This window comes from Terrapene carolina, unplaced genomic scaffold, assembly GCF_002925995.2.
Source record: "Terrapene carolina triunguis isolate 2854851 unplaced genomic scaffold, T_m_triunguis-2.0 Scaffold84, whole genome shotgun sequence".
In the NCBI taxonomy this organism is placed as follows: domain Eukaryota; kingdom Metazoa; phylum Chordata; order Testudines; family Emydidae; genus Terrapene; species Terrapene triunguis.
Genome location: NW_020664435.1, coordinates 20,686,284 through 20,713,988, shown reverse-complemented (window position 1 = coordinate 20,713,988; position 27,705 = coordinate 20,686,284). Strand labels below are relative to the sequence as shown.

Genomic DNA, 27,705 nt, shown 5'->3' with positions numbered 1-27,705 from the left:
TTCTCAGTAGCATTTCTATTTCACCTTCCAATCCAAGAATCTTTTCTTCCATTATAGCCACCAACTTCATACAGAGGAAGTACCTCCTGGCTTCAGGTAGACAAGAAAATATGGCACATCTGTTGCAGTTCACCACCACTGCTCCATTGCTGGCCATTGTGGAATCATACATAGAACTGTAACTGGAAGGAAAGCCTCACACAGTCCCTCTCCAAACTTCCTCTGAAACTCTCCTGTTATCTGCCTTTGTTTGCAGCTCTCAAGTTTGCCTAGCAAGTGACTTTTTATATTAAGTCTCCCTGTTTAGCTCAGCTCCGCCCCGTAACACCAGGGTGTGATTAACTACTCAGACTTCAAACATCAGGGTTGATCAAAGGTCCAAGGCTTAAAGCACACAGCCCTTACCAAGGCACCAACAAACACCTGTCTCAGCTGCTTACTCAGGGGCCCATGCCCAGCTACACAGACCATATGCAGAGAACAAACACATCACTCACCAAGTCTTGCTACCTCCAAGCACATAAAAAATGTTTGGAGATAGTTATAGTCTCCTCCCTTCTAGGCTGAAGAGGGTAAGTGAAGTTATTCCTTATACAAGATTAATAATTTACAATTTGCTCTGTCTCCTGCTTCTGGGTGGGTGGATTCATGGAATTATGTAACAGTGTCCTATTAGTGGAATGGGGAAATGGGAGATTAGAATAGTGCTACTTCGCCGCAACCTTTGAAACCATTTGCGAGACAGAATACGGATTAAACAGAACTGCGTTTGTCTCTAAAGTGATCATGCTTTTTAAAAGAAGTATAACAGTTCATGTACATTTTAATGTAATTATAAATCAAAAGTCTTGATGGTCTTAAATAAACCGCTGAAATAGAAAAACTAATACAGTAAGTTCCTATATCATTACTTATTAGAGCTGACAGGGAAAGTTTTGCCATCCAACAAAAATTGGACATATCAAAACATTTTCCCATCCCAAATCAGATGAAAAGTCAAAATCTCATATTTTCACGAATGGAAAAATCAAAAAACATTCAGTTTGGGCCAAAACATTTTGTTTCTATAATTTCTAAATACTTTGTTTTGACTTCAACCATTTAATTTTTTCCCCTATATTAAATTTTTCCTATATTAAATTTTTTAATGAATAGCCATTTAAAATGGGAAAACTGGAATTTTTCATTGTGAAAGCATCAAAATGAAATGGTGACAATTATGATTTATTTTTCCAAATAGTTTTTGAGTCTCAAAGTTTATCAAAACCACCCCTTTCCCATGAAAAGTTTGAGCTTTAACAAATTGGCATTTTCCAACAAAAAACATCTTGTTGACACCAGTTCTAATACATACAGTATAACTATGTACAATACATCCAGTCTGGTAGATTGTAGGGCTTCAGTTTTATGGCCATTGGATTGACTCAAGTGTTTAATAGTGCAAGAAGTAATAAATCTTATAAACAGTTGCACACTATAAAAAGTAAAGTTTACACAAAGCTTACACAATGTCAACATTAGTTGATAGTTATAGAAGTATGAATTCATTATATTAACATATGCAAGAGCTTACTATTTTCTTGGAAATTACAAATTTTTAGACAAGTTTAAATAAGACGCATTCCATGTCTTATGCAACAGACACTAAAAATGACCTTTTAAAAAAATCTGTTTCCATCTCATTCCATCTTTAACCATCTGTTTATAATCTCAGAAAGAAAAAACTGCGTTCAAACAGTGAGCTTACATTTGCAGATGTACAATGATTATAACATTACAACTAAGTAATAGAGGATAATTTTCTAGACATGATTCACGAACTCTCATAACTATTGAGCATGAATTAAAAAACCTGGTACCTATTGATCGTGTCTCCATATGTTGCTCTAATAAGCTGTTGAAGTAGATTTTTTATATTTCTTCTTAACCACTGATTTCTCTCCTTTAAATCAAAGACTTCATCCATAAGGAGCAGCATTACTCTAAGAGGGATATTGTCATCCACCTAGATATGTAGAGTAAAAAGCAAAGTATAAACAGAAAACCCTGTATTCCAGCTCAGGCAATTAAGGTAGCATCTACCACAGTTGTTCAAGTTAAGAATCTTAGTGCTTCCACACTAAGTCACATGCACTGTCTTTCTGAAAGAAGTCAATAATTAAAAGAGTTTCCTATGGTCTGAAATCTCTCTTTCCCAGGATGGAATCATTTATGGCTTTTAATTTTTAAATTAAACTACGTTTAAGTATGGTCTTTTAAAAATATGTCCTAAAACAGAATCTACTGCAGGGGTCGGCAATCTTTCAGAAGTGGTGTGCCGAGTCTTCATTTATTCACTCTAATTTAAGGTTTCGCGTGCCGGTAATACATTTTAATGTTTTTAGAAGGTCCCTTTCTATCAGTCTATAATACAATAATAGTTTAGTTATATATGTAAAGTAAATAAAGATTTTAAAATGTTTAAGAAGCTTCACATTTAAAATTAAATTAAAATGCAGAGCCCCCCGGACCGGTGGCCAGGACCTGGGCAGTGTGAGTGCCACTGAAAATCAGCTCGTGTGCCGCCTTTGGCACGCGTGCCATAGGTTGCCTACCCCGATATACTGCATTACTGAGGCCAAGATGCATTACTGAGGCCAGTTCAGAACCAGATACAGAAGGTGGCAGCAGTATTACTTAGAGGGGTTTCTTATTCTTCTTTTCTTCAGATAGCAAGAGTGCTTCCAAGAGCGGAGCGGAAACTCAAGGAGTGGCTTTTGTCTGGATACCCTTTCTTTTGAATGCAGCAGTAGCAACAGTGGCTCTGAAAGGAAGGTGCCCAATTGCAGACCACTCTTCCATTGCTACAGAACCCAAACTTTTATTCTTTGAGTTCAATCTGAGCCTGATGCAGAAGTAAGCTGTCAATGTTAGATGATTCCACAGGACCTGTGTTTTTAACTTAGCAGTGGTGGGGAGACAAAGTTCTGTTGTCTTCAAATGCTTCACTGTGGTTCTGTAGTAAAAATTGTGTTTATTTTTAAAAGTTGCATAGGCTGCTATTTTACAGTGACACTATATTTACAGAGATATTGCAAAAAGATTTATAGCTCCAAATACTAGATATTTAACTTAAGAGACTATTGTGAAATTGCAGTAACTGTTAATCGTTATATTGATTTTTTCAATTTTTATCTTAGCATTTTATATTGATATCCATCACTATAGTATCCGACCATATCAAAAACAATCTGAAAAATCTGATAACAAATGTCTCTTTATAGGTGAGCAGTAGGGTCTATTATCCATGTGTTGTATGGTACATATATCAAAATATAAGTTTACAGATTGACTGACACTATTAGGTAAATAACTTCATTTTTATCAAATACATTTACATGTAAGACAATAACTTATCTAGAGCAGCCATTTCAACATATGAAATCAACTCATGCTAGATTGTGAATCAGCCAGAAGTGGTTATTAAAAAACAAAAGAAATCCACACAAAAATATTAACCGAGTTTCTTGGTTTTTATTCCAATTAGTATTGTTTTAACAAACCTGTACCCACATGGAACATAAGAAAAGTCTAAGAAAACTTATTGTGCCCTCTGTAAATCTCTGATGTAAAGGGTGAATTCACTGCTTCAGGCAAAAATTTCAAACTAAGCATGCTATTAGTTACATTTAAATATCTTACAGTAAGGCTTTACTCTAAAAAGCGACTAAAATGGAATCTACTTCCTTAACTGATATTACAACATTACTATATTTTACTCCTGTAAAAGTCAATTGCAGAGTCAATACAACTATGGGAAAAGTTAGTTCACAAGGTTCTAACTGCAGAGACAAACTGTTTTTACTTGTGCAACTCCATTATATTCAGTGAGATAGTAAAGGTGTTTCCAGGGCTGGCTCCAGGGTTTTTGCCGCCCCAAGCGGCGGGGGGGGGGAAAAAAAAAAAAAAAAAAAAAGTGCTGCGATTGGCAGCAGCTCCACCGCGCAGCTTTCTTCTTCGGCGGCAATTTGGCAGCAGGTCCTTCCCTCCAAGAGGGACAGGGACCCTCCGCCGAATTGCCGCCGAAAAGCCCGACATGCCGCTCCTTCCCCTTGGCCGCCCCAAGCACCTGCTTGCTCAGCTGGTGCCTGGAGCTGGCCCTGGGTGTTTCAGAAGGCATAATTTGCCAACAATGGAGTTGCACAACTATAGTTGAGAGCAGAATTTCCACATGCAATTGGAACTAAAGCCAAGATTTGAAAAATAGTTCCCTATACTTGAACGGAGCCAAAAAGGACTTGGTGCCTAATTCCTACTGAATTTCAATAGGATTTGGGCACCTAACTCTCTAAGGATCCCTTAAAAATCCCAGCCTAAATCGATATACTTAAGTAAATGGCTAGATTTTCAAAAGTGCTCAGGATGCAACACCAATTACTGAAGTTGGGTGCTCAAAATCTGGTTCATATTTAGGAACCTAAATATAGACTTTGAAGCCTAATTTCTCTTTTTGAAAATTTTAGCCTTAGTTCACAATTCTGTTAGTGAGATATAGGCCAACTAAATCTTCCTTATACTATTGATTCTTTGTAATGCGAACAGAAGAGAAATGTAGCAAAATTATATGATCTAAAGGTTTGACTATGAATTTCCTGGCATTGTGTGAAGTTCAGGAAAAGTTCTAAATGTAAAATATCCTGAAATATGGTGCAAAATTCAAATGTCCAAACACTACTCTTTCAAAATGAACTTTTAAGACTAAGTAGATGCTATACTTTTTCAGAAAAGTTGAACTGCAGAAAAAGGGATGTACAGTAATTCTAACTTCTGCTCATTTTAGTGCTAAAATGGTATATATGTACTTTCTATGTTAATCTGTTTTGGCTGAGCTCAGTGTCTCAGAATACAAGAAATTCAAAAGTAATCAAAATCTACAGAAACAATTGTATTAGATGAAATCATTGCAAAACAAAAGAACTGAAGCCTTTGTTACTTGAGCAAAATGGCATTTACCAGAGCCCTGGTAGCAGTTATGCACATGAAGACAAACTGGAATGCTTTGATGTGACAAATAAAAATGTGAAGTGTGGAACAGGTGCAGATTTATGACCATGACAAATCTGCATATAATCACTAGTAATCTTAAGGGCCTTCAGTCCTAGTTACGGATAAAAGATTTTATTCAACTATGTTTCACACATATGATCAGTGTATCAATCAGAACACTGGGAAAATACCATAGCTTATGAGAACATCAAGAGCTTAACATTTTAAACTTAACTATCACGTTTCTAATATTTTTTCCTTTACGTACTTCAGGGTCCACAGATTGAACATTGATTGTTTAGGATTTTTTTTTTTTTAAGTTGTCTTTAAAACAATTCTCTCTGATCACCAATACTGACGACGTTTGCTAGTTTTAAAGATGTCAGAATCAAATTTAGCTGAATACTATTAATATTGCAACCCTATTCTATCTTTGAGGATAGTCACAGAAGTAATAATAGATAGGCAACATTTACCACATTACCATGCAAACCATTTAGTATTAAAACAGCTTCTAAACATTTTAGAATGAAATGTGTCAATTTTATTTCAGAACATTTTTAATTTTTTTACTTTAAAGTGCTGTTTCCAATTTTCCCTCTGGTATAATTTCTGATGCCAATAAACAGCATAGCATACAGCAAGTAAACAATACAAATTGAAACAAAACACACATTGCTACTTTAAAATTAAGTAGCTAAACAAATCTAAAATAAAAATCAGACTCACATTGTCATCAAGCTGTGCGGCAACACGGCAGTGTTCAGGATCAGAATCAGTTTTCTGCATTAAAGGAGGCACCTATACTCAAAATAATAAAAAAAGACATGATTATGAGGGAAAAATTACAGGTCTCAAGGAAACCACCAAAGAGAACCTCTAATTACGACAGAACCAATTTCAAAATTTCAGATACAATCTTTATTACTGACTATCAAGCATTTTGATTCCAAGTTAGTGACATATCAAGATATATCAATGGTTGCATATTGAATTATCTTCCAGCACAGCTTGAAACATGTTTCCCAATATAGTTATCAAAACTGTATGAATATCCTCAAGAAAAAATCCCACATACACATTTATATTAAAAATTATCATAGGAACTATCAAACTGGAAGAAACTGATGGTTTGTCTAGTTCTATATGCCTTCTCAGATAATGGCTAATTCTTCAGAGAAAGATTTAAAACCCATCAATCCATATTGTAGAGCCAACAGTGGACATTTCTTCCTGATCTCAGGCCTGAAGCATGAGGATTCATAATCCTAGATCTCTCTTTGTGAGTATAACTGTGTTATCCTTATTCATGTAATTGGGAAGCTTTCCAAAAAGGGAGGCTCAGGTGAGGCCCAATCTTGGTTTTTTTACAAGTAATAGTTTTATATTTTATATGACCCCCAGACTCTCTCTTCCCCTTCCTGTTTTGAGGAAGAAGGGCCCTCACCTCAGCTATTGGTATAGCTACAGCTATAGTAGAGGTGAACCTTACAGACATAAAACCACAAAGTATCTGCTTTGAGGAGCTAACAATCTTAATTATTTGCACACACAAAAAAAGTGGGAGAGTAGAAGGGATAAGGATGCAAGAGGGAAAACAAAATATTTTCACAGGATTTATGGTTGTCATTCATCTTGTTCCACTTTTTAGTTATACTTTTAAAAATGTGCTATATTTTAGGGGTATTAGATCACGTGTGAACAAGAGTAGATAAAGAGGAATTTGGTGGAAAACTGGGGAAAGAATTGTTCCAACAAAAGCAGAACAGAAGCGGCAAGCTAAATTTAAGGAAAAGTCCTGTATTAAACTTAATGTAGAATTGTTTCTCTGATAGGGTGACCAGATGGCAAGAAAACATTGGGATACACGGCTCACAGCCCCCACTGGAGCCATGGGGAAGGGGAGCGCACATCCCAAGGAAGCTGCAGGTCAGGGGTGCACAGCCCCAACAGCAGCCCCACCGCAAGCCGTGCATCAGTGGGGGACGCAGGGCCCCGTCTCTGGCCCTTCTGCAAGGGGGGAGTCTCAGGGCTTGGGCAGGGGGAGCGGGGGGGTGTGTGTGTTCAGGGTGCTGACTCTGGGAGGGAGTTTGGGTGCAGGAGTGGGTGTGGGCTGGTGCTTATCTCAGGCAGTTCCCTGGAAGTGGCGACATCTCCCACTGGGTCCTAAGCGGAGGTGTGGCCAGGCAGCTCTGCGCACTGCCTCACCCACAGGCGCTGCCTCCCGCAACTCCCATTGCCGGGAACAGGGGGCAGCATGCAGAGCCCCCCTGGCCGTCCCTGAGCCTAGGACCCAGAGGGAGATGTCACCACTTCCAGGGAGCTGCACAGAGCCAGGTAGGGAGCCTGCCAGCCCCACACCAACCGGACGCCATCGCCGGGCTACCTTACAATATCAGGACAAATGGCGTCCAAGTCATACATCCATCAGGACATTATCGGGTTAAATATTGGGATAGTCCTGATTTTTTCGGGACGTCTGGTCATCCTAATCTCTGATAAAGTCTCTATATTATTTTTAACAGACCCTACAGTAAGCATCTTTCCACTGTTAAATTCTACAGGTTTTTAGAGTAATTCCTATAGAACCTCATTAAAACATTTAGAAGATCCTGTTGATTTTATCCCTTTTGAATACTTTTCCATGAGGTTGAAATTACATGGGGTTTAGGGTGGAAAACACAATCACTAATCTGTTCCTGTTGGGACAACTTGAGCATTCCACTGCCGTGCACTACTGCGTGTAGACATGAAGGGTGGAGCTGGCCCCAAACTCCCTCAATTCCTTCTTGTCAGAAAAGCTCCCAAGCAAAGGGGTAGGAGGGCAGGTCATATAATGGTCACATGCAACACATTTCGAAGCATAACAGTTACAGAACAGGTAAGTAAGTTTTTTCTTGAGTGATTGCATACGTGCATTCCACTCTTAGTGACTCAGAAGCCATGAAAGGGATGGGATTGGAACCTATCTGAACAAAGACTGAAGGACAACTCACCGAAATCTGGCATTATTTCTAGCTTGTTTGAGTGATAGCATAATGGGAAGCAAATGTGCACCAAAGACCAAATTGCTGCCTTACAAATATTTAGGATAGCAACTTTACCCAGGAAGGCCACAGAAGCTGCTTGCGGTCTTGTCACACTACTTGGTGGGATAACATTAGCTAAACGGAAGCACAAGAAAATACACGAGGGTATCCAAGATTCTCTCTCTCAGAAGGAACTGGGAGCTGCGTCACACTGTCTTTGACTGCCAAGAAGAGCTAAGAATACTGATGTAACTGCTTGGACCTCACAAGCCAATACTCTCTTACTATCCAGAGTATGCAGCAGCCTGGGTTGATATGGAAGTTAGATACCACTTCCAAGACAAACTTCGCATGAGGACACAGGTAAACTTTGTCTTTAAAGAAAACAGTATAATGCAGAGCAGACATCTGGGTCCGCAGCTCACCTACCCTCCTAGCAGAAGCAATGGCCACCAGAAATGCTACCTTCATTGAAAGATGCAGTAAACAGGTAGATAAAGGCTCAAAAGAAGGACCCATACACTTTGACAATACCAAGTTTAGGTTCCATGGAAGAACAGGATCTTGTACCTGAGGGTAAAAACGAGGAGTCCTTGTGGCACCTTAGAGACTAACAAATTTATTTGGGCATAAGCTTTCATAGGCTAAAATCCACATCTGATGAAGTGGGTTTTAGCCCACAAAAGCTTATGCCCAAATAAATTTGTTAGTCTCTAAGATGCCACAAGGACTCCTCATTGTTTTTGCTGATATGACTAACACGGCTACCACTCTGAAACCTACCTGAGGGTACAATCTTTCCAGGCCTTTCAAAAATCTTATTGATATTCTATTAGAAAAGACAGACTGTTATCCACCTGAGGATGGTAGGCCAAGATATCTGGTAAGTGGATCTTGATGGAACTAACGGCCAACCCTTGCAGTTTCAGATACAAAAGATAGTCCAAATATGCTGGATTGAAGAATGTATTGGCAAAACTCCAGACTAATGAGACCAGATAGAGAAATGCTTTCACTTAGAGAAGGAAGTAAACCTAGTAGATAGTTTTCTGCTATTCAACAGCACATCTAGAAGCTCTTTTGAACATGACTCCTTCCCAGCTCTAACCATAGAGCATCCACGCCATTAGATGGAGTGCTTTCAGATTTGGGTGGAGCAGGCGACCAGGCAAAGCATACATGAGATAAGAGGGAAGGGCTCCTCATGGATCAGTAACTGGTTAAAAAATAGGAAATAAAGGATAGAAATAAATGGTCGGTTGTTGGAATGGAAAGCAATGGAAAGCGATAAATACCAGTATCCGTACTGGGACCTGTGCTGTTAACGTATTCATAAATGATCTGGAAAAGGGGGCAAACAGTGAAGTGGCAAAGTTTGCAGATGATACTAAATTACACAAAGCACAAAGCTGAGTGTGAAGAGTTACAAAGGACCCTCACAAAAGTGGGTGACTGGGTAACAAAACAGATGAAATTCAATGTTGATAAGTGCAAAATAATGCACATTGGAAAACAATCTCAACTATACATACCAAATGATAGTATCTAAATTAGCTGCTACCACTCAAGAAAGATCTTGGAGTCATTGTGGATAGTTCTCTGAAAACATCTGCTCAACGTGCATACGCAGTCAAAAAGCTAACAATGTTAGGAACCATTAGGAAAGGGATAGATAATAAGAGAAAATATCATAATGCCATTACATAAATCCATGGTACACCCCCACCTTGAATACTGTGTGATGTTCTTGTTGCCCCATCTAATAAAAGATGTATTAAAATGGAAAAGGTACAGAGAAGGGCAACAAAAATGATTAGGGGCACAGAACAGCTTCCATATGAGGAGAGATTAAAAAGCCTGGACAACAAGAAAGCATCCATTAGGGAACCCAGACTGACTTTGTGGGGACCAAAACTGTGGGCATTTTCTGTTGTACCTCATTGCAAACAGAATTACTTGGGAATCCCCCAGAGGTGGAAAATAGACCACTCCTGGTGACTCTCAAATGACCTCCTTAGGTGATCTGAAAGCTCTATCTGCATCCCTGGAAGGTAAGAGACTTTGAGATTGATTGTGTTGGCAATACAAGAATCCCATAGATAACTGCCTCATAGCAGAACAGGGACGAGCGGACTGCGGAGATAGAACATTGACTGTGTGTGGTCTGTGAGAGTGAGCAGTTTTTTCCCCTTGATATGGGTTAGGAAAACCTGGCACGCCAGCTGGCTAGCTCTCAACTCTCTGACATCTATATGAAGAGTCATGTCCTTTGTGGACCATAACCCCTATGACTGAAGGGAATCCAGATGAGCCCTGCAGTTCAGGTCAGACATATCTATTATTAGCATTAGCTATGGTTGAGGAAGGACAAATGGAACTCCTATGCAAATTTGACAGGGTTTGTCCACCAGTCTAGAGAGTAAAATGTAAGTGGGCACTCTGAGCACAGTGTTCAAATGGTGATGGCTCAGCAAAAATACTGCGGCCAGCAAACTTTGTAGAATCCTGAGACACAATCTGGCATACCAGACCACATACTTGCAAGAGACCATATGTTCCAGAAGCCTCATACAATTCTGTGCAGTTGTGACTGGGTAAATCTTAAGATCTAAAATAATGGATCAAATTGTCTGACACCTGGACTCTGGAAAAAAAAACTGGCTTGGATGCAATCCAGTACTGCTCCTATAAATTCTATCCTCTGAACTGGTGAGAAGATAGATTTTTCTGAGTTAATCAACAGACCCAGTGACTTGAAAATTGACTGGATGAAAGATACACTGGAGAGTACCTGAACTGTGGAATGGTGTGTCTCAAACCAGTCTTCTAGGTAGGGACAGACATGTACTCCTAACCTCAGAAAAGGCATCTACCACTGCCATACATTTTGTAATAACATGGGAAGCTGCCCACTGGCCAAAGGGCAACGCTGCAAATTGGTAATGAGATTAATTTATCAGGAATCTGAGATACTTCCTGTGGCCTTGATAAATCACCACATGGAAATAGGGGTCCTTTAAGGACAGCATTCAAGTCTCCAGGATCCAGGGAGAGAATAATGGAAGCCAGCATGACCATGCAAAACTTTATCTACTTGCTTTGATGTGGGAGGGAGAAAGGAGGAAGTTTGCCAGAGAGCCTTGATGGGTTTTTAAATTGCCTCATTTATTTGCGGTGCCACCAGAGATGGAGCAGCAGAGGCCAGAATATCAAGAGGGCTGTGAGAAGATTCCCTAACCTCTTCTACCTGAATGTCCAAGCGCTTTTTAAGCACTCTTGGTCAGCTCTGTAATCATCAGACAGGGCAAAGACACCCCCCAAGGAAACTGCTTCATTTGGACCAGGTGGAAGATGAAGCTAGCACAGGTTGAGGTAGATGAGCCTCCTCTGTTAGTTGTCCCATCGAATGCTCCTGAACATCATCTTCCTGCTCGGTACCAGGCTTGGGATCAGGAGATGCTCAACAATCTGACTCCCAACTTCAAGCCTAGGGAAACTGAATGCTACTGATGCAGTGAAGATCTGGAAACGGGAAATCCCTCATGGATTGCAGAAGCACCACTGAAAAGATGCTGGAGCCCAATTTCATGCAGCCCACATATGCAGGCCAGCACTCGACACAGGGTCTCACAATTACCCCAGGAGATAAGATCTAGGAAGGGAGTGGCAAGACACACTGCAGCTGGGAAACACAGGAGGCAACCCCAAGGTAGAAGAAGAATTGCCTTCTCCTAACCATTCCAGTCAGTGCCAGGGACTGGTGCTGAGAGTCCTGGAAAGAGCAAAGAGAAGCCATCATTGCTGGCTTCTCTCGACAGTACAGGAGGGCATAACTCCAGGACTCAGGAGGTTGACTCAGTACTGGGCCCTCCACTGGTGCCAAGTGGTTTACCAGTACTGGAGGAATGATCTCCTGCACCGCTGGGGACACTGGCGCCAATAAGCTTAGCAAGTCCCTTGCAGCTTGAAATGTCTCTGGCATGGATGGTACCAGGAGTGTCTCTGACCAGTGTGCGAGAGAGTTAGATGGTGCCACAACCATGAAGACACTGTTTCAGGCTTCAGACTTGACAGTGCCTGCCTCAGTGCAGGTGTCAATGGGTCGATTTAGCTGATGAATAAGTGGAGGAGTGCTTCGATTCTGACTGCATTCTACTCACTTTGTCTCCTTTCCTGGCAGACTTCGGGGCTGAAAAGCTGCCTCTCCCAGCAGTTTCTTCCTGGATACAGCAATTCAGTCTGTATCAGAGGCACACATCTCTCAGATTCTGATGTACTTAATACCCTCTCTGACCAAGAAGGTTCTGAAGGTGGTTTCAGAATGGCTTCCATCAAAAGAAACTTCAACCTGGCTTCTCGATCTTCCTTGGTCCTAGCCTTGAAGTTCTTTCATCGATCCCGAATATGAGATTCATCCAAGCAACTAGAGTGTGGGTTCCTCACAGGCATGGACTTCGAGCATGCCAGGCAAGATACTGCCAAAGGCATTCTTCGGTACTGATAATGAAACTCCAAACATGGGAAAAAACTAAGACACTAAAACTAACGCAAACACTAACTGACCCTAATAACTATATAAATATGTAACTACATATATGAAAAAAACATGCTGAGAGCACTTGCTAAAGCAAGACCAACAAATTCCAACATTAGTCACAGGTGGTAAGAAAGAAAGTGTGTGTGTGTGGGGGAAATCATCTGTGCCCTTTATACCTACACACAGCAGTGTGCAGCAGCAGCAGGAGCTCAAGCTGCACTGACAGGTACTAGTGAGAAAATTTTCCAACAACTGTGGTTCGGGATGCACACACACCAAGAGTGGAATGCACACGTGCAATCAGTTGAAGAAAGAAGTGGAGCTCCCACTCCCTCCTTAAAACTTTAGATAACTGGTACACTACGGGTGGGTGAGATCAGGAAAAGTTCAAATTATCCAAAGATATAAGCTAGCCAAGGAGAAGAAAGAGAGCCCTGATAGGACCAATGCCAGCAAGCAGGCAATGACATCACTGTTGAGTTTTCCTACTTCTAGTGCAAGGTCAGATGAACAGAATACTTTCCTCTATTCCCACCCTTTCAGTTGTCAGGGCAGCCCCTCTGAGGAAGAAAAATCATTTGCATGCCTGATGGGAGATTTGGTCAAGAGTGGGTGGTGTACAGAAGACCACCACCACTACTACTTCCCTCCCAGCAACACCAAAGACTTGGTGGGGAAGAGAGCAGAGCCAGCAGCTTAGGTGACGGTGGCAGGCAGCTATCATAAAACCTGGCAGCAGAAGCAGGAATGCCAGCACTGGACTTCGCTCCTTATCAATGCTCCCTTGTCTGCTTTCAATATCTGTGGAGCCTAGGATTTCTTCACCTCTTTTCTGATGCTCAGCTGCCAAATGTAGGGGAGAAAAAGGCAGAGGATCGCCTTTTGCCCTGTAGATTTCTGTGTGAAGCAATAGCACCTTCCTGCCTCCTCTCTTCAAACAGCAAGTGCTGCTTCCTTGCTGAGGGACTTCATTAGCAATTTCAGCAGGGAGGGGAGTGGGGAAGGGTCTTCCTAGAAACAGGAAGCAAGAGTGAATCGGGGCCATCTAAAAATTGGTTTGGGTCTTTAAAAGCACTTTTATTTACCTTAACCCCTATTTCGAAGAGTGTTAGTAAAAAATGGGATGCTAGTTGTGCTTTGGGTCTACTCCTTTTTCAGATTTTGCTGAGTTGTTGGCCTAAATAAATCATGGGGCAATATGTAATTTTTTGCATAATATTTCCATCAATTTGAAATATGATGCCTTTTACTTTTAAAATAAAGTTTAAAATTTAACTAGGTGTCTGTTTTATTTTCTCTATATCATGCATTACCTTGTATATTGCTTTCTTTTGGAACTCCTATTACTCTTCAACTTCCCAAAGTAAATAGAACCCTTGAATAATAGTTGTTTCCCTATTCTTAGCCTTTTCTATTCAATAGAGTGTTTAACATTTGTTTTTCGATAAGGGGACCCAAACCTGAATGTCATCTCCTGTTAGACTCTACTATATATTACCTCACCAATACATTCTTACCTTGAAAAATGATTGCTTTATGTCTTGTCCCAATCTTTCTGACATTTTGCCCATGTTGTCTGACATTTTAGTCATCCCCTCTGCCAGGCTGTCAGGCAGGGACTTGACTGCATTTGAAACATTTCTCATAGAGTTACGCAGTGGATTTACAAATGTGTCCATCTGAAGGGGAAAACATTTACCACGATTGCATAACCTATGGAGGACACTAGTACAATCATCCAGTAAGAAAAAAGTCACACTGTTCTAGTGAATAAACTGATGTATAGTACAACTCTTACTTTGAATATAAAAATTCAATTGATACAAGCACTAGATTAAGTATTTTTACTTCAGGATTTTCACTCAAACATACTGGAAACACGATCTAATGTGGACAAAAATTCATTGGCTATCAACGTTTAAAATTCTGGAACAATGTGATAAACACAATAAGGGATTTCACCAGCTGAAATCAGACATCAGGCATGTTTTACTGAAAGGTCTTCAAGGTTCTGCCCCAAGACTTATTTGTAAAAAATAAATGCAGAATTCATTTTAACTATTATGTACATTTGAAATGTTTGGGAAATCTATACACAGTTGTTTGATACCTTTGTATCATATCTTAATATATGGAAAAGTTTCCCCGTGTGCATATCTAAACTATACTTCATGGCAACACATAGAAATGTTGCTTAAAGTGCTGAAGTTTCTTTCTCACTGAGTTCAGAGGACGTTTTAGCTTCATTCTCTGATCTATATTATAGTTTACATTTCTTCACATTCCCACTCTGCCTACACCAATCTAATCCTTATTTATTATTCCTTTGTCAATCTCAGCTTCATACCTTCATTCCTAGCACTCCCTTATGCTTTGAAGGGTTTTCAATTTTTTGCCCACTAATCGTCCTCCAAACTCTCCTCCAAACTCACTTCTTCCCAAAGCACTACCTCTCTTGTTCTCATCTCATCTCCTACCTGACTCACTGTCCCATGTCTTGCCTAAATAGCATCATGGTGATATGTTAAGTCTAACGTGTTCAGCATTAGGCACACACATTTAAATTATTTTTAGTATAATATTTAATGGAGACTAATAAGTGTTCTGATATTTTCAATGTACACTTTTTTAAAGTACAGTGCAAGTAACAAAAGCATATCATCTAGTGTAATAGTCTACAAAAGGAAAAGATAAGGTTATGAAAGATCCAATACATTTAGAAAGCTGAACATTAAATCTTTATTCTTTTCTGGACATTACATAAAGCTGGATAAATTCAGAATGATGTTTTGCAGTCAACTCTACAGACGTACATTTTTAAAGAACACAGTTTAAATAACTGAAAAAGTAACTTTTAGAATAGTTTAAGATGTTACCCATGTCAGGTCACTGGAATATTGCAAATTAGGTCCTGGTTGTCATTCCCAAAAGCAGCTGCCCATGCAAAATGGGCAATTGTAAACTGAAGTATCTATTTGCAGACACACCAATTTCACAAACCCACAACTGAGTTTTGTGCAGGCTTAACAGTGGATGCACGATTTCGGTGCTTAGCTCCGTGTATTCTCTGCTGGCTGAACGTGAAACAGCATTAACGGCAGCCTTAGAAGGTACACACATTTTGTATTTTGAACTGGAGAGTGGAAGTCATGATAGCAGCAGCCATGTGTTGAGTTGGAGGTGGGTAGGAGATTGGGAAAGGAAAGGGAGAACAGGAATCTTTGATGGGAAGTTAACTTGTCAACAATAGAATTAAAAAGCCTTTTGTAGCACATACAACACTCACTCATTTCTTGGAAATTTGGTTTCCTTGACTTACAATTAAAGACATTTAAAAAATGGCTAAGTTCTTAATTCTATACTGGTCTTATTTCCGGATATATTATTGTCACCTTCTGACAACACACATTAATACAATGCAAATTCAAAAATTGCTTGCACATGAAATAAAACACTGTGGTTTATAACTGTCTGCAGTCAGTTACGGAGATGTTCAATTCATTTACTAAGTTATGGCACCAAATGCATCACTAAAATCTGCTAAATATTAAATGCTATTCTTACCTTTCGAGCAAAATCTCCTTTTCCTTTGCTGTAAGCTTTATTCTCCAGAAAGTCATACACACAATGGGCTAAAGCTGGGGAAGCTTTCATCATTTCAGGATTTAACAACAACTAAGAAAGAAAAGATTAATTGAAAACTTGCAGCTTCTTCCAAAATACATATCATATTTAGAAAAAAGTCATAATTTCATTTCATATGATAAAGGTTTTTAATATTGTATTCAGCAACCAAATTTATATATTTGTACAAAGAAGTGGCAGTTTTGAATGCATTTTCTTCATTCTTTCTCTAAACATTACTTCAAGATGAGTATTGTTACAGAGAGGGAAATAATCAAAATTAATTATAAAGTGCTTAAGAAGGATCTATCAGTTCCACACTATTTGTAAAAGGCATCTTTTTTTGGTTATCTTGAAACTAGAGTCTAAAATCAGTAGTCACACTGTAATCAACACTTAGGAAAAATATTGAAATAAAATAAGTAACCATACATATTACAAATGCAGGTTGTTAGACAATCTAAACAGCTGTTAGATTTCATAGCATTTTGTTTACTCTCACCCCCTCTTAGAATTTTACTTAGGCCTGGTCTACATTAACACTATAAGTCGATCTAAGGCACACTAGTTAAGTTACGTAACTAAGGTAACTTAAGTCGACGTACCTTATATCGACTAACAGTGGTGTCCACACTACAGTATGTCGATGGGAGATGCTCTCCTGATGACAAAGCTTCCGCCTCTTGTTGAGGTGGATTATAGACATTGACAGGAGAGAGGTCTCCCATCGACTTAGCATGTCTTCACTAGACCCGCAAAATTGACTTTGCTGCATCAATAGCAGCAGCGCCGATTTAGCGTGGTAGTAAAGACATGCCCTCTGAAACAAAAAAACTTCTCAGACAACTGTTCCCTGTTGAGCCAAAAATTTTAGAGACCAGCCTTATCAGTGAGTCACTTAGAAATGAGACAACTGAATTCAACATCAGAATAATGGAAGAAAAGAGTGGTTAAACACTTAAAAAAAAATGACCAAAAGACAGGAATATTGTTTCAGTCAAGCTGAGCACAATTAACAGGACTACATCTTCGCTGCAGCTGGAAGGGTGATTTGCAGCCTTATGTAGCTGTACCAGGCTATATTAAAGCTAGCTAGCTCACTAAAAATAGCAGCGAGGATAGGATGGCGTGGACTTTCATGCAGGCAGCACAAGCAAGTATATACCCAGGGGAGTCAGGCAGGCTTGTGCAGCTTGCATTATCATGTCCTCACTGATATTTTTAGCAAGATAGCTAAAATAAAGGTAGCATGGGTACATCTACACAAGCTACAAATCACACCCCCAACTGCAGTGTAGATGTAGACTAAGTCTGAAAGTTGAGCTGGGAGTGGGGAAAATAAAGAAGGATGCTGAGCTAACAGTTAGAGGGGAAAATTTAACAACTAGAATAAAGTTTTACTGTTCTATTTATAGTATAAGAGGAGGGATACTCTTCCTTAAGCAGTAAACCACTTTCAGTCATTAGGATAAACTACTTCAGTTAATCCAACTCGAAACTGGGTTATTAACACCTTATAAAACTGAGCATCTGCATTCCCCCACTTATACTTCAATTATTTAAGTTCTGGTCACTGAAACACAGATGATCCGAGTTAAATTTAGCATTTACCTTCAGCTGTGACATTTACAACATACTTGTGTTGTTCCAAATCAGGGTATTTTATTAAGACAATCTCATGGTGACTGAATTAACATTTAGTGGAATTCACTGAATAGTTGATGGAGAACTATTAGTTCAGGCAGACAGCCATAAGCATGAAGGAAAATTTGAAACTAGACTAGTCAAGAACTTACCTGCAAATATGCATTTAAATCTTTTTTCCTCTTCTCTAAAAATTCTCTGTCCATGTTGTTAAATGTCTTTTTGCCAGGAAGCTTCAATATACTTGCTAGGTTTTCAAACTAGAAAAAAAAGTTAGATTTTTTTTAATAGATTGGAAGGCCAGAAGGACCCATTATATCATCTATTCTGAACTCCTGCATAACGTGTCAACTTGAAGCACCCACTTATTTTTAAATTAGAACTGTACAAAATATTCACATAGAATAGATCATCAAATCTGCTCAAACTGAGCTTGAGTTTAGGAGTTAATATTTTGTGAATTAGTCAGAAAGAGCTAAAATATGGTTTGCACATTGGGAGCATCTGCAAACCCCTTCAAAACGTCTTCCTGCCTCCTCTCCAAGTCAGCCAGCTTGCTGCCATTCTCCACAAGTCCTCAGAAGCCCTGCTTACCACTGTAGTCTTCTGGGGAAGTGGCCTCCTTCCTACTACTGCTGCTTCCATTCTGTAACTGTCTGGGTCTATGCCAAGGTCTTTTGGGAGGTCACATAGTTGACTGCATACTGTATCTTTGGGGGAGCAACACCAGTTAGAGAAGTGAAACACTCCCAGACCTGAAAGTGACCACTGTCACATTAAATCCAGAGCAAGACAGGCATAACCATAACACACAGTACACTTGCAAAGGAATCCACGGTTTCTCTAGCATTCACATGCTAGGCAATCAAGTCTCAATTCTTAGCATGTGGATTCTGGGAATCAGAGTTACCCTTCGTTATCGCACTAAACCTCAGAGGCCATTATCTGCTCTTGGGCTTAGGGTAGCAGCACATATTGGTGAGGCTAAAGTGCCTTTCTGTCCCACTGCTTTATACGGAGGAGAGGTTTTTTTAAGACTGTTCCTGCCTCTCTCCTCCAGAGAGACCTTGTATTTTAGGGAGATAGTCTCTTCCCATGGCAATACCCTAGAATATTCAAGGTTGTAAAAACAGAACCTGAAGACTCAGACAATGCTCTTCATGCTCAGCAAGCCCAGATTTTCTATTAGAAACATCTAAGAGACTGGTAGTAACCTGTGTCTTCTGAAGGGGTAAGTGGAATTTAGTTAAGAACCACCTGTGGGAGTGAGGGAATGACTGTTTTCAGGATGTGTGAACTCTAGAGTCCAATCAAACAGGGAAGGGTTGGTTCATTTCCAGTTCCTGCAAAGTGAACTCCAGGGTTCAGTCTATGAAGACCACCGAACCCTGCAAGGTTCCCACAGCTCTAAACTAATTACAATGTGTAGGAAGAGCTGTGTAGAAACATTTTCCCTTTTGGCTTTAAGTCTAGTTCACTCTAAAAATGTGTGTCACATAGGAAGACTACTAGAGAGGCAGACACAAAATACACCTCTACCCCGATATAACGCTGTCCTCGGGAGCCAAAAAATCTTACTGGGTTATAGGTGAAACCGCGTTATATCGAACTTGCTTTGATCCGCTGGAGTGCGCAGCCCCGCCCCCCCGAAGCGCTGCTTTACCGTGTTATATCCGAATTCGTGTTATATCAGGTCGCGTTATATCGGGGTAGAGGTGTACCCTGTTAAAACTAGACTAATCAGAAGCCCTGGAAGTGGAAAATAGGCTATCAAGCATGGTTAGTTGGTTTCAGTGGCACTTCCCAGAATTTATTAAAACACTAACTTCTAGAAACTGGAAGCAACCCTATAGTATTTTCAAGATGCAGCACGAACCTCAGAAAACAAAAAATGCTAACAGAAGCTCAACCCAAAAAACCCACTAAAAAGTAAATATCTACACTATCTTGTAGTCTGACAAACTGTTTTAAATTAATATCAGAACTTTAAGCACTTTTTTAAAAACAAAGACATCTTTATAAATTTGTCTCATGTACAGCAATTTTCTGATTCACCACTTAGTTACATTTCAAACAGACACCTAAACTATCTCTATTGGTCTAAGATGATGTTCTTATTAATGCACCCAGAAAAGCTGGTTTCAGTAGCAGAAGAATTTTGAGCTCCCTCTTCCTGTCTTACTCAGCCAGCATTACAAATCCTCTGCCCCTTGCTTCTAGGGTGGGGGTTGTTCAATCTGAAACCAATGCCACAAGCCAGCTTTGTGAAATTTGAAGAAAAATAAGAGTTATCAAACATCCCAACCCTACTTTATGAAGGCACAAATACTTAACTCATTTCTGGGCTCTTATTTATAATAAAATATTGGGCCTAATTCAAAGCTACCACATGGAAGTGTAAAGTACCACGCCCTGAATCAGCTAAGACCATTGCACTACAGAGGAGATTAATTGTCTCAGGATAATTAAAGCTTTACTTCTTCCTCACTATTCAACCCCAGCTCTGGATGTTATTTGTTTTTAGAGAGTCTATTAATAATGTGGTGGTTCTTTCTGCTAACTAAAAATAAAATATAAAAAGGCAAAAGCCACAGGACTAGGTTTCCTATGTGTACAAGCTGTGCTTGTGAATCAGGGTGCAGGGGGGCTGCAAGTCATTGGCTATGGCTCCCTGATCTAGCATTGGCAAGCCCCTGCACAAGTGAGAACACCTGAGGGGCTGCTTTAAGCAAAGTCCTTTAAGAACCTTGCACTAGCGTAAGAGGATAGATGTAATAGAACTCTTGTAGCATACTCCCATATTGAAGAGCACAGGAGATACATCAACATCATAGGTACTAACAAGTTACTTACCACACAATGGCATCTAAGATATCTCACTTTTTCCAAAGGTCTAAAATAGGAAATCTCACTGTGTGGTAATACATGGTAGTGTTGCTTTTTAAATCTGTAGATTCAAGATTTTAGATCGTTGGTGTCTGTACCAACTTTAAAAGGTTAAAAAGGGGATTCAAAAGAAAGGCCACAGTATGCAAATATTTATAGTTTATACAATTGGAAGATATGCAGATTAATGAAATACTCCGTGAAAGAGCAAGATTTGTTAGCTAACTTTAATACACAATAGCATTGAACAGAGGTTTACAGCCTGTTCTGTACACACTTCCATAATTACATTTTATGGGTATTTATCTGCAGCTTCGAGAAACTCAATTAAAAAATAAATGAAGAATTTATAAATATCAATACTGTTGCTTTAAACTGTAGCCCAAACTATGGTGATCCAGAGCCTAAGGCAAAACCCACTGAAGTGAATGGAAAGGCTATCACTGACTTCACAGAGCTTTTAATCTGTGTGTCTATATGTACAAACTACACTTTTCTAGAATACATTTTATCAGCATGGGGACAACATCAACTACACATCTTTACCCACTGCTGTAAGAGACCTAACACAGCTGTTTCAGCTTCATGGATTCCAGGGTGTGGTATGTCTTTTTTTTTTTTTTAAATAGATATTAATCCTGCAGAGAGGAAGGGGTGCAAAATTGATATACTGAAATATATTATTCTACATCCCCTGCGAGTCAGTGAGTCAGATGTCCAACTCTGATGATAGTTTCTATAATCTAAAAAAAAGATGTAATCTATGTACATATACAAATTATTAAATATAAATTGTATGAGTACGAGTATACTATATTTATGTGTATATTAGGGATGTAAATAGTATGTAAAAAAAGTAACTGTGTAACCGATTAAAATTCTATCAGTTAAAGGTTTAACCAGGGAACTAGAGGTGCGGGGGTGCTGCAGAACCCCCATGTTTTACGTGGGGTCCCAGCAGCCAGGACCCCAGGCACGCGGGGCCAGCAGCTGAGTTTAATCGTTAACTGAAACTGATAAGCATCAAACTTATCGGTTAACCAGTTAAACTTTTACATTCCTAGTGTGTATATATATGCTTACTCTTCAAGAAGTTGGCCATTTCCATTTTAAAATGTTATTTTGACCCTATAAAAGCTGACATGGCCACAGAGAACTCTCATTAGAATATTCAAACCTATTTACACTCCTATTACCAAAAAATAGAGTAAATGTATGCTACAGAGCAACAGTTTTGAATAGTTAAAGGATTTATACAGTCAATAATCTCAACTGCTACTAAGATGTGGTTCAAAAGCATTTGACTCCTTTAAAAGCATTGTGTTGTTAACACTTATTCATGTGAGCAGGTTCTACTTTGTACCAGCTGGTGAATTACAAGTCTTTGCATTTTTTTCTTTTATTTTATGGGGGTTAAGAGTATGAGAATACAGGCAAAGCAATAAAAGGCAGATTGTCTAATAGTATATAGAACTGCCAACAGCTGTCCCCTTCCTAGACCTCACAGATCCTTAGCATTTCACTTAAAAACCTAAATGGCCCATTTCCCAAGCTCAGTTTTTATTTCTTAAGCTCTGTGACAAATGCAACAAATGAACTAAAGAACTGTTCCATACCGATTACACTTCCACTGTGAACATTACTTAACTTTCTATAGAAAAATTATTAAAACATGTCAACCAAATAATTCTGAAGATAATACAATTTTTTTCATTATTCTTTGGTGGTTAATTCTAAAGACACCTATAAAAAGCATCTCTTTACTTGACCAAATACAAAAAAAGGCTTCAATCATGAATATACAAAAAACTATTTCCTTTTTAAAAATATGTAAATATAAGGCTCAGTGCAAATCTTTCTTAACATTAATCATGAGAAAATGCAGTTATATATTGCACAAGAGCACATAAATTCAAATAAAAATTCATTGTCTAATACAGTTTTCAATAGTCCTACTTGAAGAACACTTGTTTTGCCTGACAACATATTGGGGGCATGGGTCTGGGGCTTGCTGCGCTCCAGCGCTGTAGCCAGGAAGCAGGGTCGGCGGCCGCTCCACGTGGATCCCAGAAGCAGCGGCATAGCCCCACTCTGGCTCCTACGTGTAGGGGCAACCAGGGGGCTCCACTCTCCACGCTGCCCCCGCATGTCCCATTGGCCGGGAACTGCAGCCAATAGGAGTTGCAGGGGCGGCGCCTACGGATGGGGCAGCGCACAGAGCTGCCTGGCCATGGCTCCACATAGGAGCCAGAGTGGGGACATGGCCGCTGCTTCCACGAGCCACTTCAGGTAAGCGCTGCCCGGAGCCTGCACTCCTGAGCCCCAATCCCCTGCCCCAGCCCTGATCACTCTCCCGCCCTCTGAACCCCTCAATCCGAGCCCGTAGCACCCTCTTGGACCCCAAACCCCTCATCCCCAGCTCCCACACCCCCAGCCGGAGACTGCATCCCTTCCCATACCCCAACCCCACTCCGAACCCCTCAGTCCCAACCCAGAGCACCTTCCTACACACTAAACTCCTCATCCCCAGCCCCACCCCAGAGCCCGCACCCCCAGCTGGAGCGCTTACACCCCCTCCATACCCTACTCCTCCGCCCCAGCCTTGAGCCCCCTCCTGCACCCTGAACTCCTAATTTCTGACCGCACCCTCAACCAGAGCCCGCACCCCCTCCCGCAGCCCAACCCCAATTCTGTGAGCATTCACGGCCTGCCATACAATTTCTATTCCCAGATGTAGCCCTTTGGCCAAAAAATTTGCCCACCCCTGAATTAAGGCCACACAAGTGACAAAGTTATATCAACTTTTAGTGGCCAATTCTAAAACAATGTTATAGCTGCTAAGACACAATCATGCCTTTCAAAGATATAAACAGTCATAAGATTAAACAGTCTCTATGGGATCAGTTACCTGTTCAGTTATCCTCATGTGGAAGTCATGGAAGTCACTGTAGCGACGATACGTTTTCCATATCTCTTCACTAGTTGGATTTCTCCGATGTACAGTGATCGCATACAGTGCATATGTCTTGCCATGGTCATTGCATACTCCTGCCACAGTATATGGGTTATAGTCAGCATAGACTAGTAATTTAAAACAAAAATGAAAAGGGAAGAGAAACACAAACAAGGAGGAAGACGAAAGGACACAAGAGACATGAAATGGAAACATCTGAAATGACAGACCTGGACACAAAAATGGATGCAAGCAATAAACCCTCTGTAGGTGGCATCCTCCAGAGAATCCCATATTGTGTAAGCATGAATCTTTAGCTTAGAAGAAAGTTATACAAGTATATATATGTGCGTATATATATATATATATATATATGCATATGCATGCCTCAAGCTAAGGAGTCAAGCAGCTCAAGATGAAACGCAATTACAGGCGGGGTGCAGATAGTGATGCCTATAGATAAAGTTGCTTGACATTTTCCATTATAAGACCCTGTTTTCAGTTACTTCTAACTTTGCCAAACTTAGACCATCTGGGTTGGAACTTTGTTTTGTTTTAAGTTTCAGCTAAAACAGCTCAGCTGAGTCTGAGAACACAGGTAGTGAAAAAATATTTTGACCATGTTAAAAAAAATATCTTAAAACCATTCATCAAGAAGCTCTAGCATTGCCATGCCATGGAACAGGGACCTTAAATTTGGCAGGTGGTAGCACTTGTGTCAGGGAAGCAGTTTTTGTTATCCTCACAAAGATTCACCCAAATTTGGCTGCATCATAAGCCTTTAGAAAAAAAATCACAATTCATACATGATCAATAGAAACCTGTTAGAGCTTGGAAGCTAAATTGTATCATTTCATGTGCTCCATCCTCTCAAAGCCCCGACAGGCCTAGTGGACTGCACATGTATCATTCCCACAGAATACGCGAGTATGCCCCATCCAGGGAATATAGGGGCTGTACAGGACTTATCCTGCAATTGCTCCTCCCAGCTGCCAGGAGCCATTGTGGCACTGGGCACAGGAACTAAAAGAAGGGAGATTGTCTTTCCTGTGCTCTCAATGAAGGGGGGGAGAGGGGGGCAGAGATAGGGCAGGAAGTGCCCTGGGGACAGGGGCAAAAGGAGAGAGAGGGGAAAGCTGGGTGAAGAGGGGGAGAGACAGGAGCAAAAGGTCTATTACCACTAAAGTACACTCCCCTGCAGAACCTGGACTTGAATGTACTATTCCTGAGTCTCAACATTTTTTTTGCTGTCTAGAAAACAACTGTGAAACTGGCAAATCGTGCATCTCCAACCCACTTTAGTAACAGGTACACACAAGACAACAGCATTCTACTGCTACCGGTTATCCCATTACCCCAAGTGTTAGAGAACAGTGTGGTGGATCTAAAGATTCCAACATTGTTGAAGGCCCATACGAGGGTCAATATGTTTCCACATAATGATGTTTCTTTTTACAATTTTTAAAATTAGAAAATTAGATTAAAAAAAAATGTAAGAAAAATGTTCGGGTTGCAAAAAGTCAAGCACTCAAAAGCAACAAAATATCAGAATGAAGGTTACCCCTGCAACTTTAATTTTGCCTCCTTATGTATATGTATTAAGATAAAGTCTTTAATTACATGATTACATACTATTTATTTCACAGGACTGCTGCCTCATTCAATGAGCAGAAAGGATGTGCTTACTGAATGGGAAACTCTTCAATATTTTCTTTTATCCTCATCATTCAGTGTGTAGCATTATTTACTGCACGCTATCCAAACCCTTCTCTGAATATAGAAATATTAATTTCCTCATGGGAAATTCTTTCATCATAATGTCTTAATTGTGAATTTATTTTCACTACAACCCTGTGAAATAAGGAGGTATTATTCCCATTTTATAAACAGGGAACTGAGGCACTGAGATTAAAGCCAATATTGTCAGAAGTGTCAACTAATTTTGGGTGCTCTACTTGAGAAACCTTATTTGACATTTTATAGAAATTCATATGTTCAGGACAGAGCTTCTATTGACCTCAGCTGCAGTTATGAGTATTCAGGTTTCAGAAGGTTGAGTTTTGCCGAACTTGATGTTCTGAAAGAGCACAACCTATCACCCAGCAACCTTAACTCTCTGTTAACAATGTTTTCTGCCATTGAATTTACTAGCTTTTTAAACAGAAAGAGAAATGTTTGTTGGTAGTAGTCAGTGGTCATTTAAGCAGCTGTAGTTCTCACTTAGTTTGTAGCGGATATGCTACTGTGGCGAGATAATAATCAAAAATTCTTAGCTTTAATATTACTCCGGAGGGAATTCTGTGCCAAAAGTATAAAAAATTCTGCACACAATATTTTAAAGTTCTGCAAAATTCTGCAAATTTTATTTGTCAATAAATAAATGTGGAGGCTCTGACATGGCAGTGGGAAGCACAGGACTCCATGCCAAGCACACTAGGCAGGCAGGCTTAGCCTAGCAGGATCCAAGTGTGGAGGGGCTTAGTGTGGGGAGACCCAGGTGTGGCGTGATAGCCCCACACAGAACCCTATCTGGGTGCAGCTTGATGTAAGGTGCGGGGAATCTGAATGAAGCTCGTTGGGGGGTGGGTTCTGAGTGCAGAGGCAATGAAACTCTGCAGGGGGGTCCAGGTGAAGGTGGTTGGAGCTCAGCGGGGGTAGTCTGGGTTTGGAGGGCTCAGCGAGGACGGGGGTGTCCGGGTGCGTGTCTGGATGCTGGCTTGCTGGGGCTCAGTGGGGTGGGAGGAGCAAGTCACGGTGGTCCAGGGCTTGTTGGGGAGGAGGGGAGTTCGAGTGCGGGGTTCAGTGGGGGGGCTGGGTGCAGGGGGGGCGGTTTCTGGGTGCAGGGGGTGAGGATTGGCAGGGTGATCTGGGGATGAGGTGGGTCCAGATGCACAGGAGTTGGGTGGATGGGGGAGTAGCTCTGTACAGTGATCCCTCCCCCCGACGGCTGAGGAGTGATGGGGACAGGAGGCGTGGAGCTTCCTGCAGCTGGAGAGGTTTCTGGGGTGGGTCTGACTCAGCCCTGGTCACTCTTTGCAGGGGAAGAGGAAGTCCCGTCCTCCCCAGCCCAGCTGGGACTAGCAGCTGAGCCTGGCATAGGGCAGGAGCCACTGGCCAGGGCGCCCCATCCTCTCCTCTCCCCTCCCCCCAGTGATTTACTTCTCCGCTGGCTGCTCTGGATACCTGAAACAACACACCTGCGCTGTTGAGAAGTGGTACATGACTGCTTTTGCGGCTTCCTTTGTTTCCCATCAGAAAATCACTTTTCTGCAGGGAAGCAAAGAAATCTGTGGAGGACAAGAATTCTGTGCACATGCAGTGAGACAGAATTCCCCTGGGAGTAATTTAATATAGTGATTTTCATGAGTACGTCACAAAGAATTTTACATCATTATCCCCATTTTACAGATGGGAAACAAAGGCACAGAGAGGTGAAATGACTTGCCCTAGGTCATCCAGCAGGCCAGTGACAAAGCTAGTAATAGTCCCAGTTCACACTGTTGCTATGTGATTCCTCAATACTCCTCCCCCATCCCATTTTGTTTGACTGAAAAAGGGATAATGGTTATATGCTTTGAAATGTTTGCAATGTGTAATTGTTAACAAGAACGGTGAGAGAAATCTCATCCATAGTTTATGTCCCAAAACCTTGACAGTTTTATTACATGGCAGTTACAATAACTTTAAGCAACTGAGAGAAGATTGATTTGTGTCTCTCCTTCTATATCTCCTCCCACACCATGCACCCCATCCTCAATTCCAGTTCACCTTTCCATCTAATTAAGCCAGTAGTTGGCACTCTAGAACAGGGGTGGGCAAACTACAGCCCAAGGGCTGGATCAGGCCCCTCAGGGCTTTGGATCCGGCCTGCGGGATTGCCACCCCCGTGGCGCCGCGGGCCCCTCATCGCTCCCAGAAGCGGCTAGCACCACGTCCCTGCGGCCCTTGAGGGAGGGGAGGCCATAGGGAACCTCCCCCGAAGCTCCCATTGGCTAGGGCCCTGCCCT

General features: G+C 40.8%; 1 protein-coding gene across 5 annotated transcripts in view; it reads right to left on the bottom strand.

Annotated features, from left to right (window-relative positions):
• SNX13 (sorting nexin 13) overlaps nucleotides 1-27,705 on the bottom strand; it is a 153,417-nt gene that overhangs the window by 11,335 nt on the left and 114,377 nt on the right. For 4 of the 5 annotated variants that reach the window (XM_024219713.3, XM_024219715.3, XM_024219716.3 and 1 more), the window contains 6 exons: nucleotides 23,654-23,793; nucleotides 18,012-18,119; nucleotides 16,156-16,266; nucleotides 14,109-14,270; nucleotides 5,755-5,826; nucleotides 1,860-2,005 (listed from right to left, as the gene is read on the bottom strand). In XM_024219713.3, coding sequence (XP_024075481.2) covers nucleotides 1,860-2,005; nucleotides 5,755-5,826; nucleotides 14,109-14,270; nucleotides 16,156-16,266; nucleotides 18,012-18,119; nucleotides 23,654-23,793 — 739 coding nt within the window. The remainder of the gene's footprint in view (nucleotides 1-1,859; nucleotides 2,006-5,754; nucleotides 5,827-14,108; nucleotides 14,271-16,155; nucleotides 16,267-18,011; nucleotides 18,120-23,653; nucleotides 23,794-27,705) is intronic. The other variant, XM_024219717.3, reaches the window with a different exon arrangement.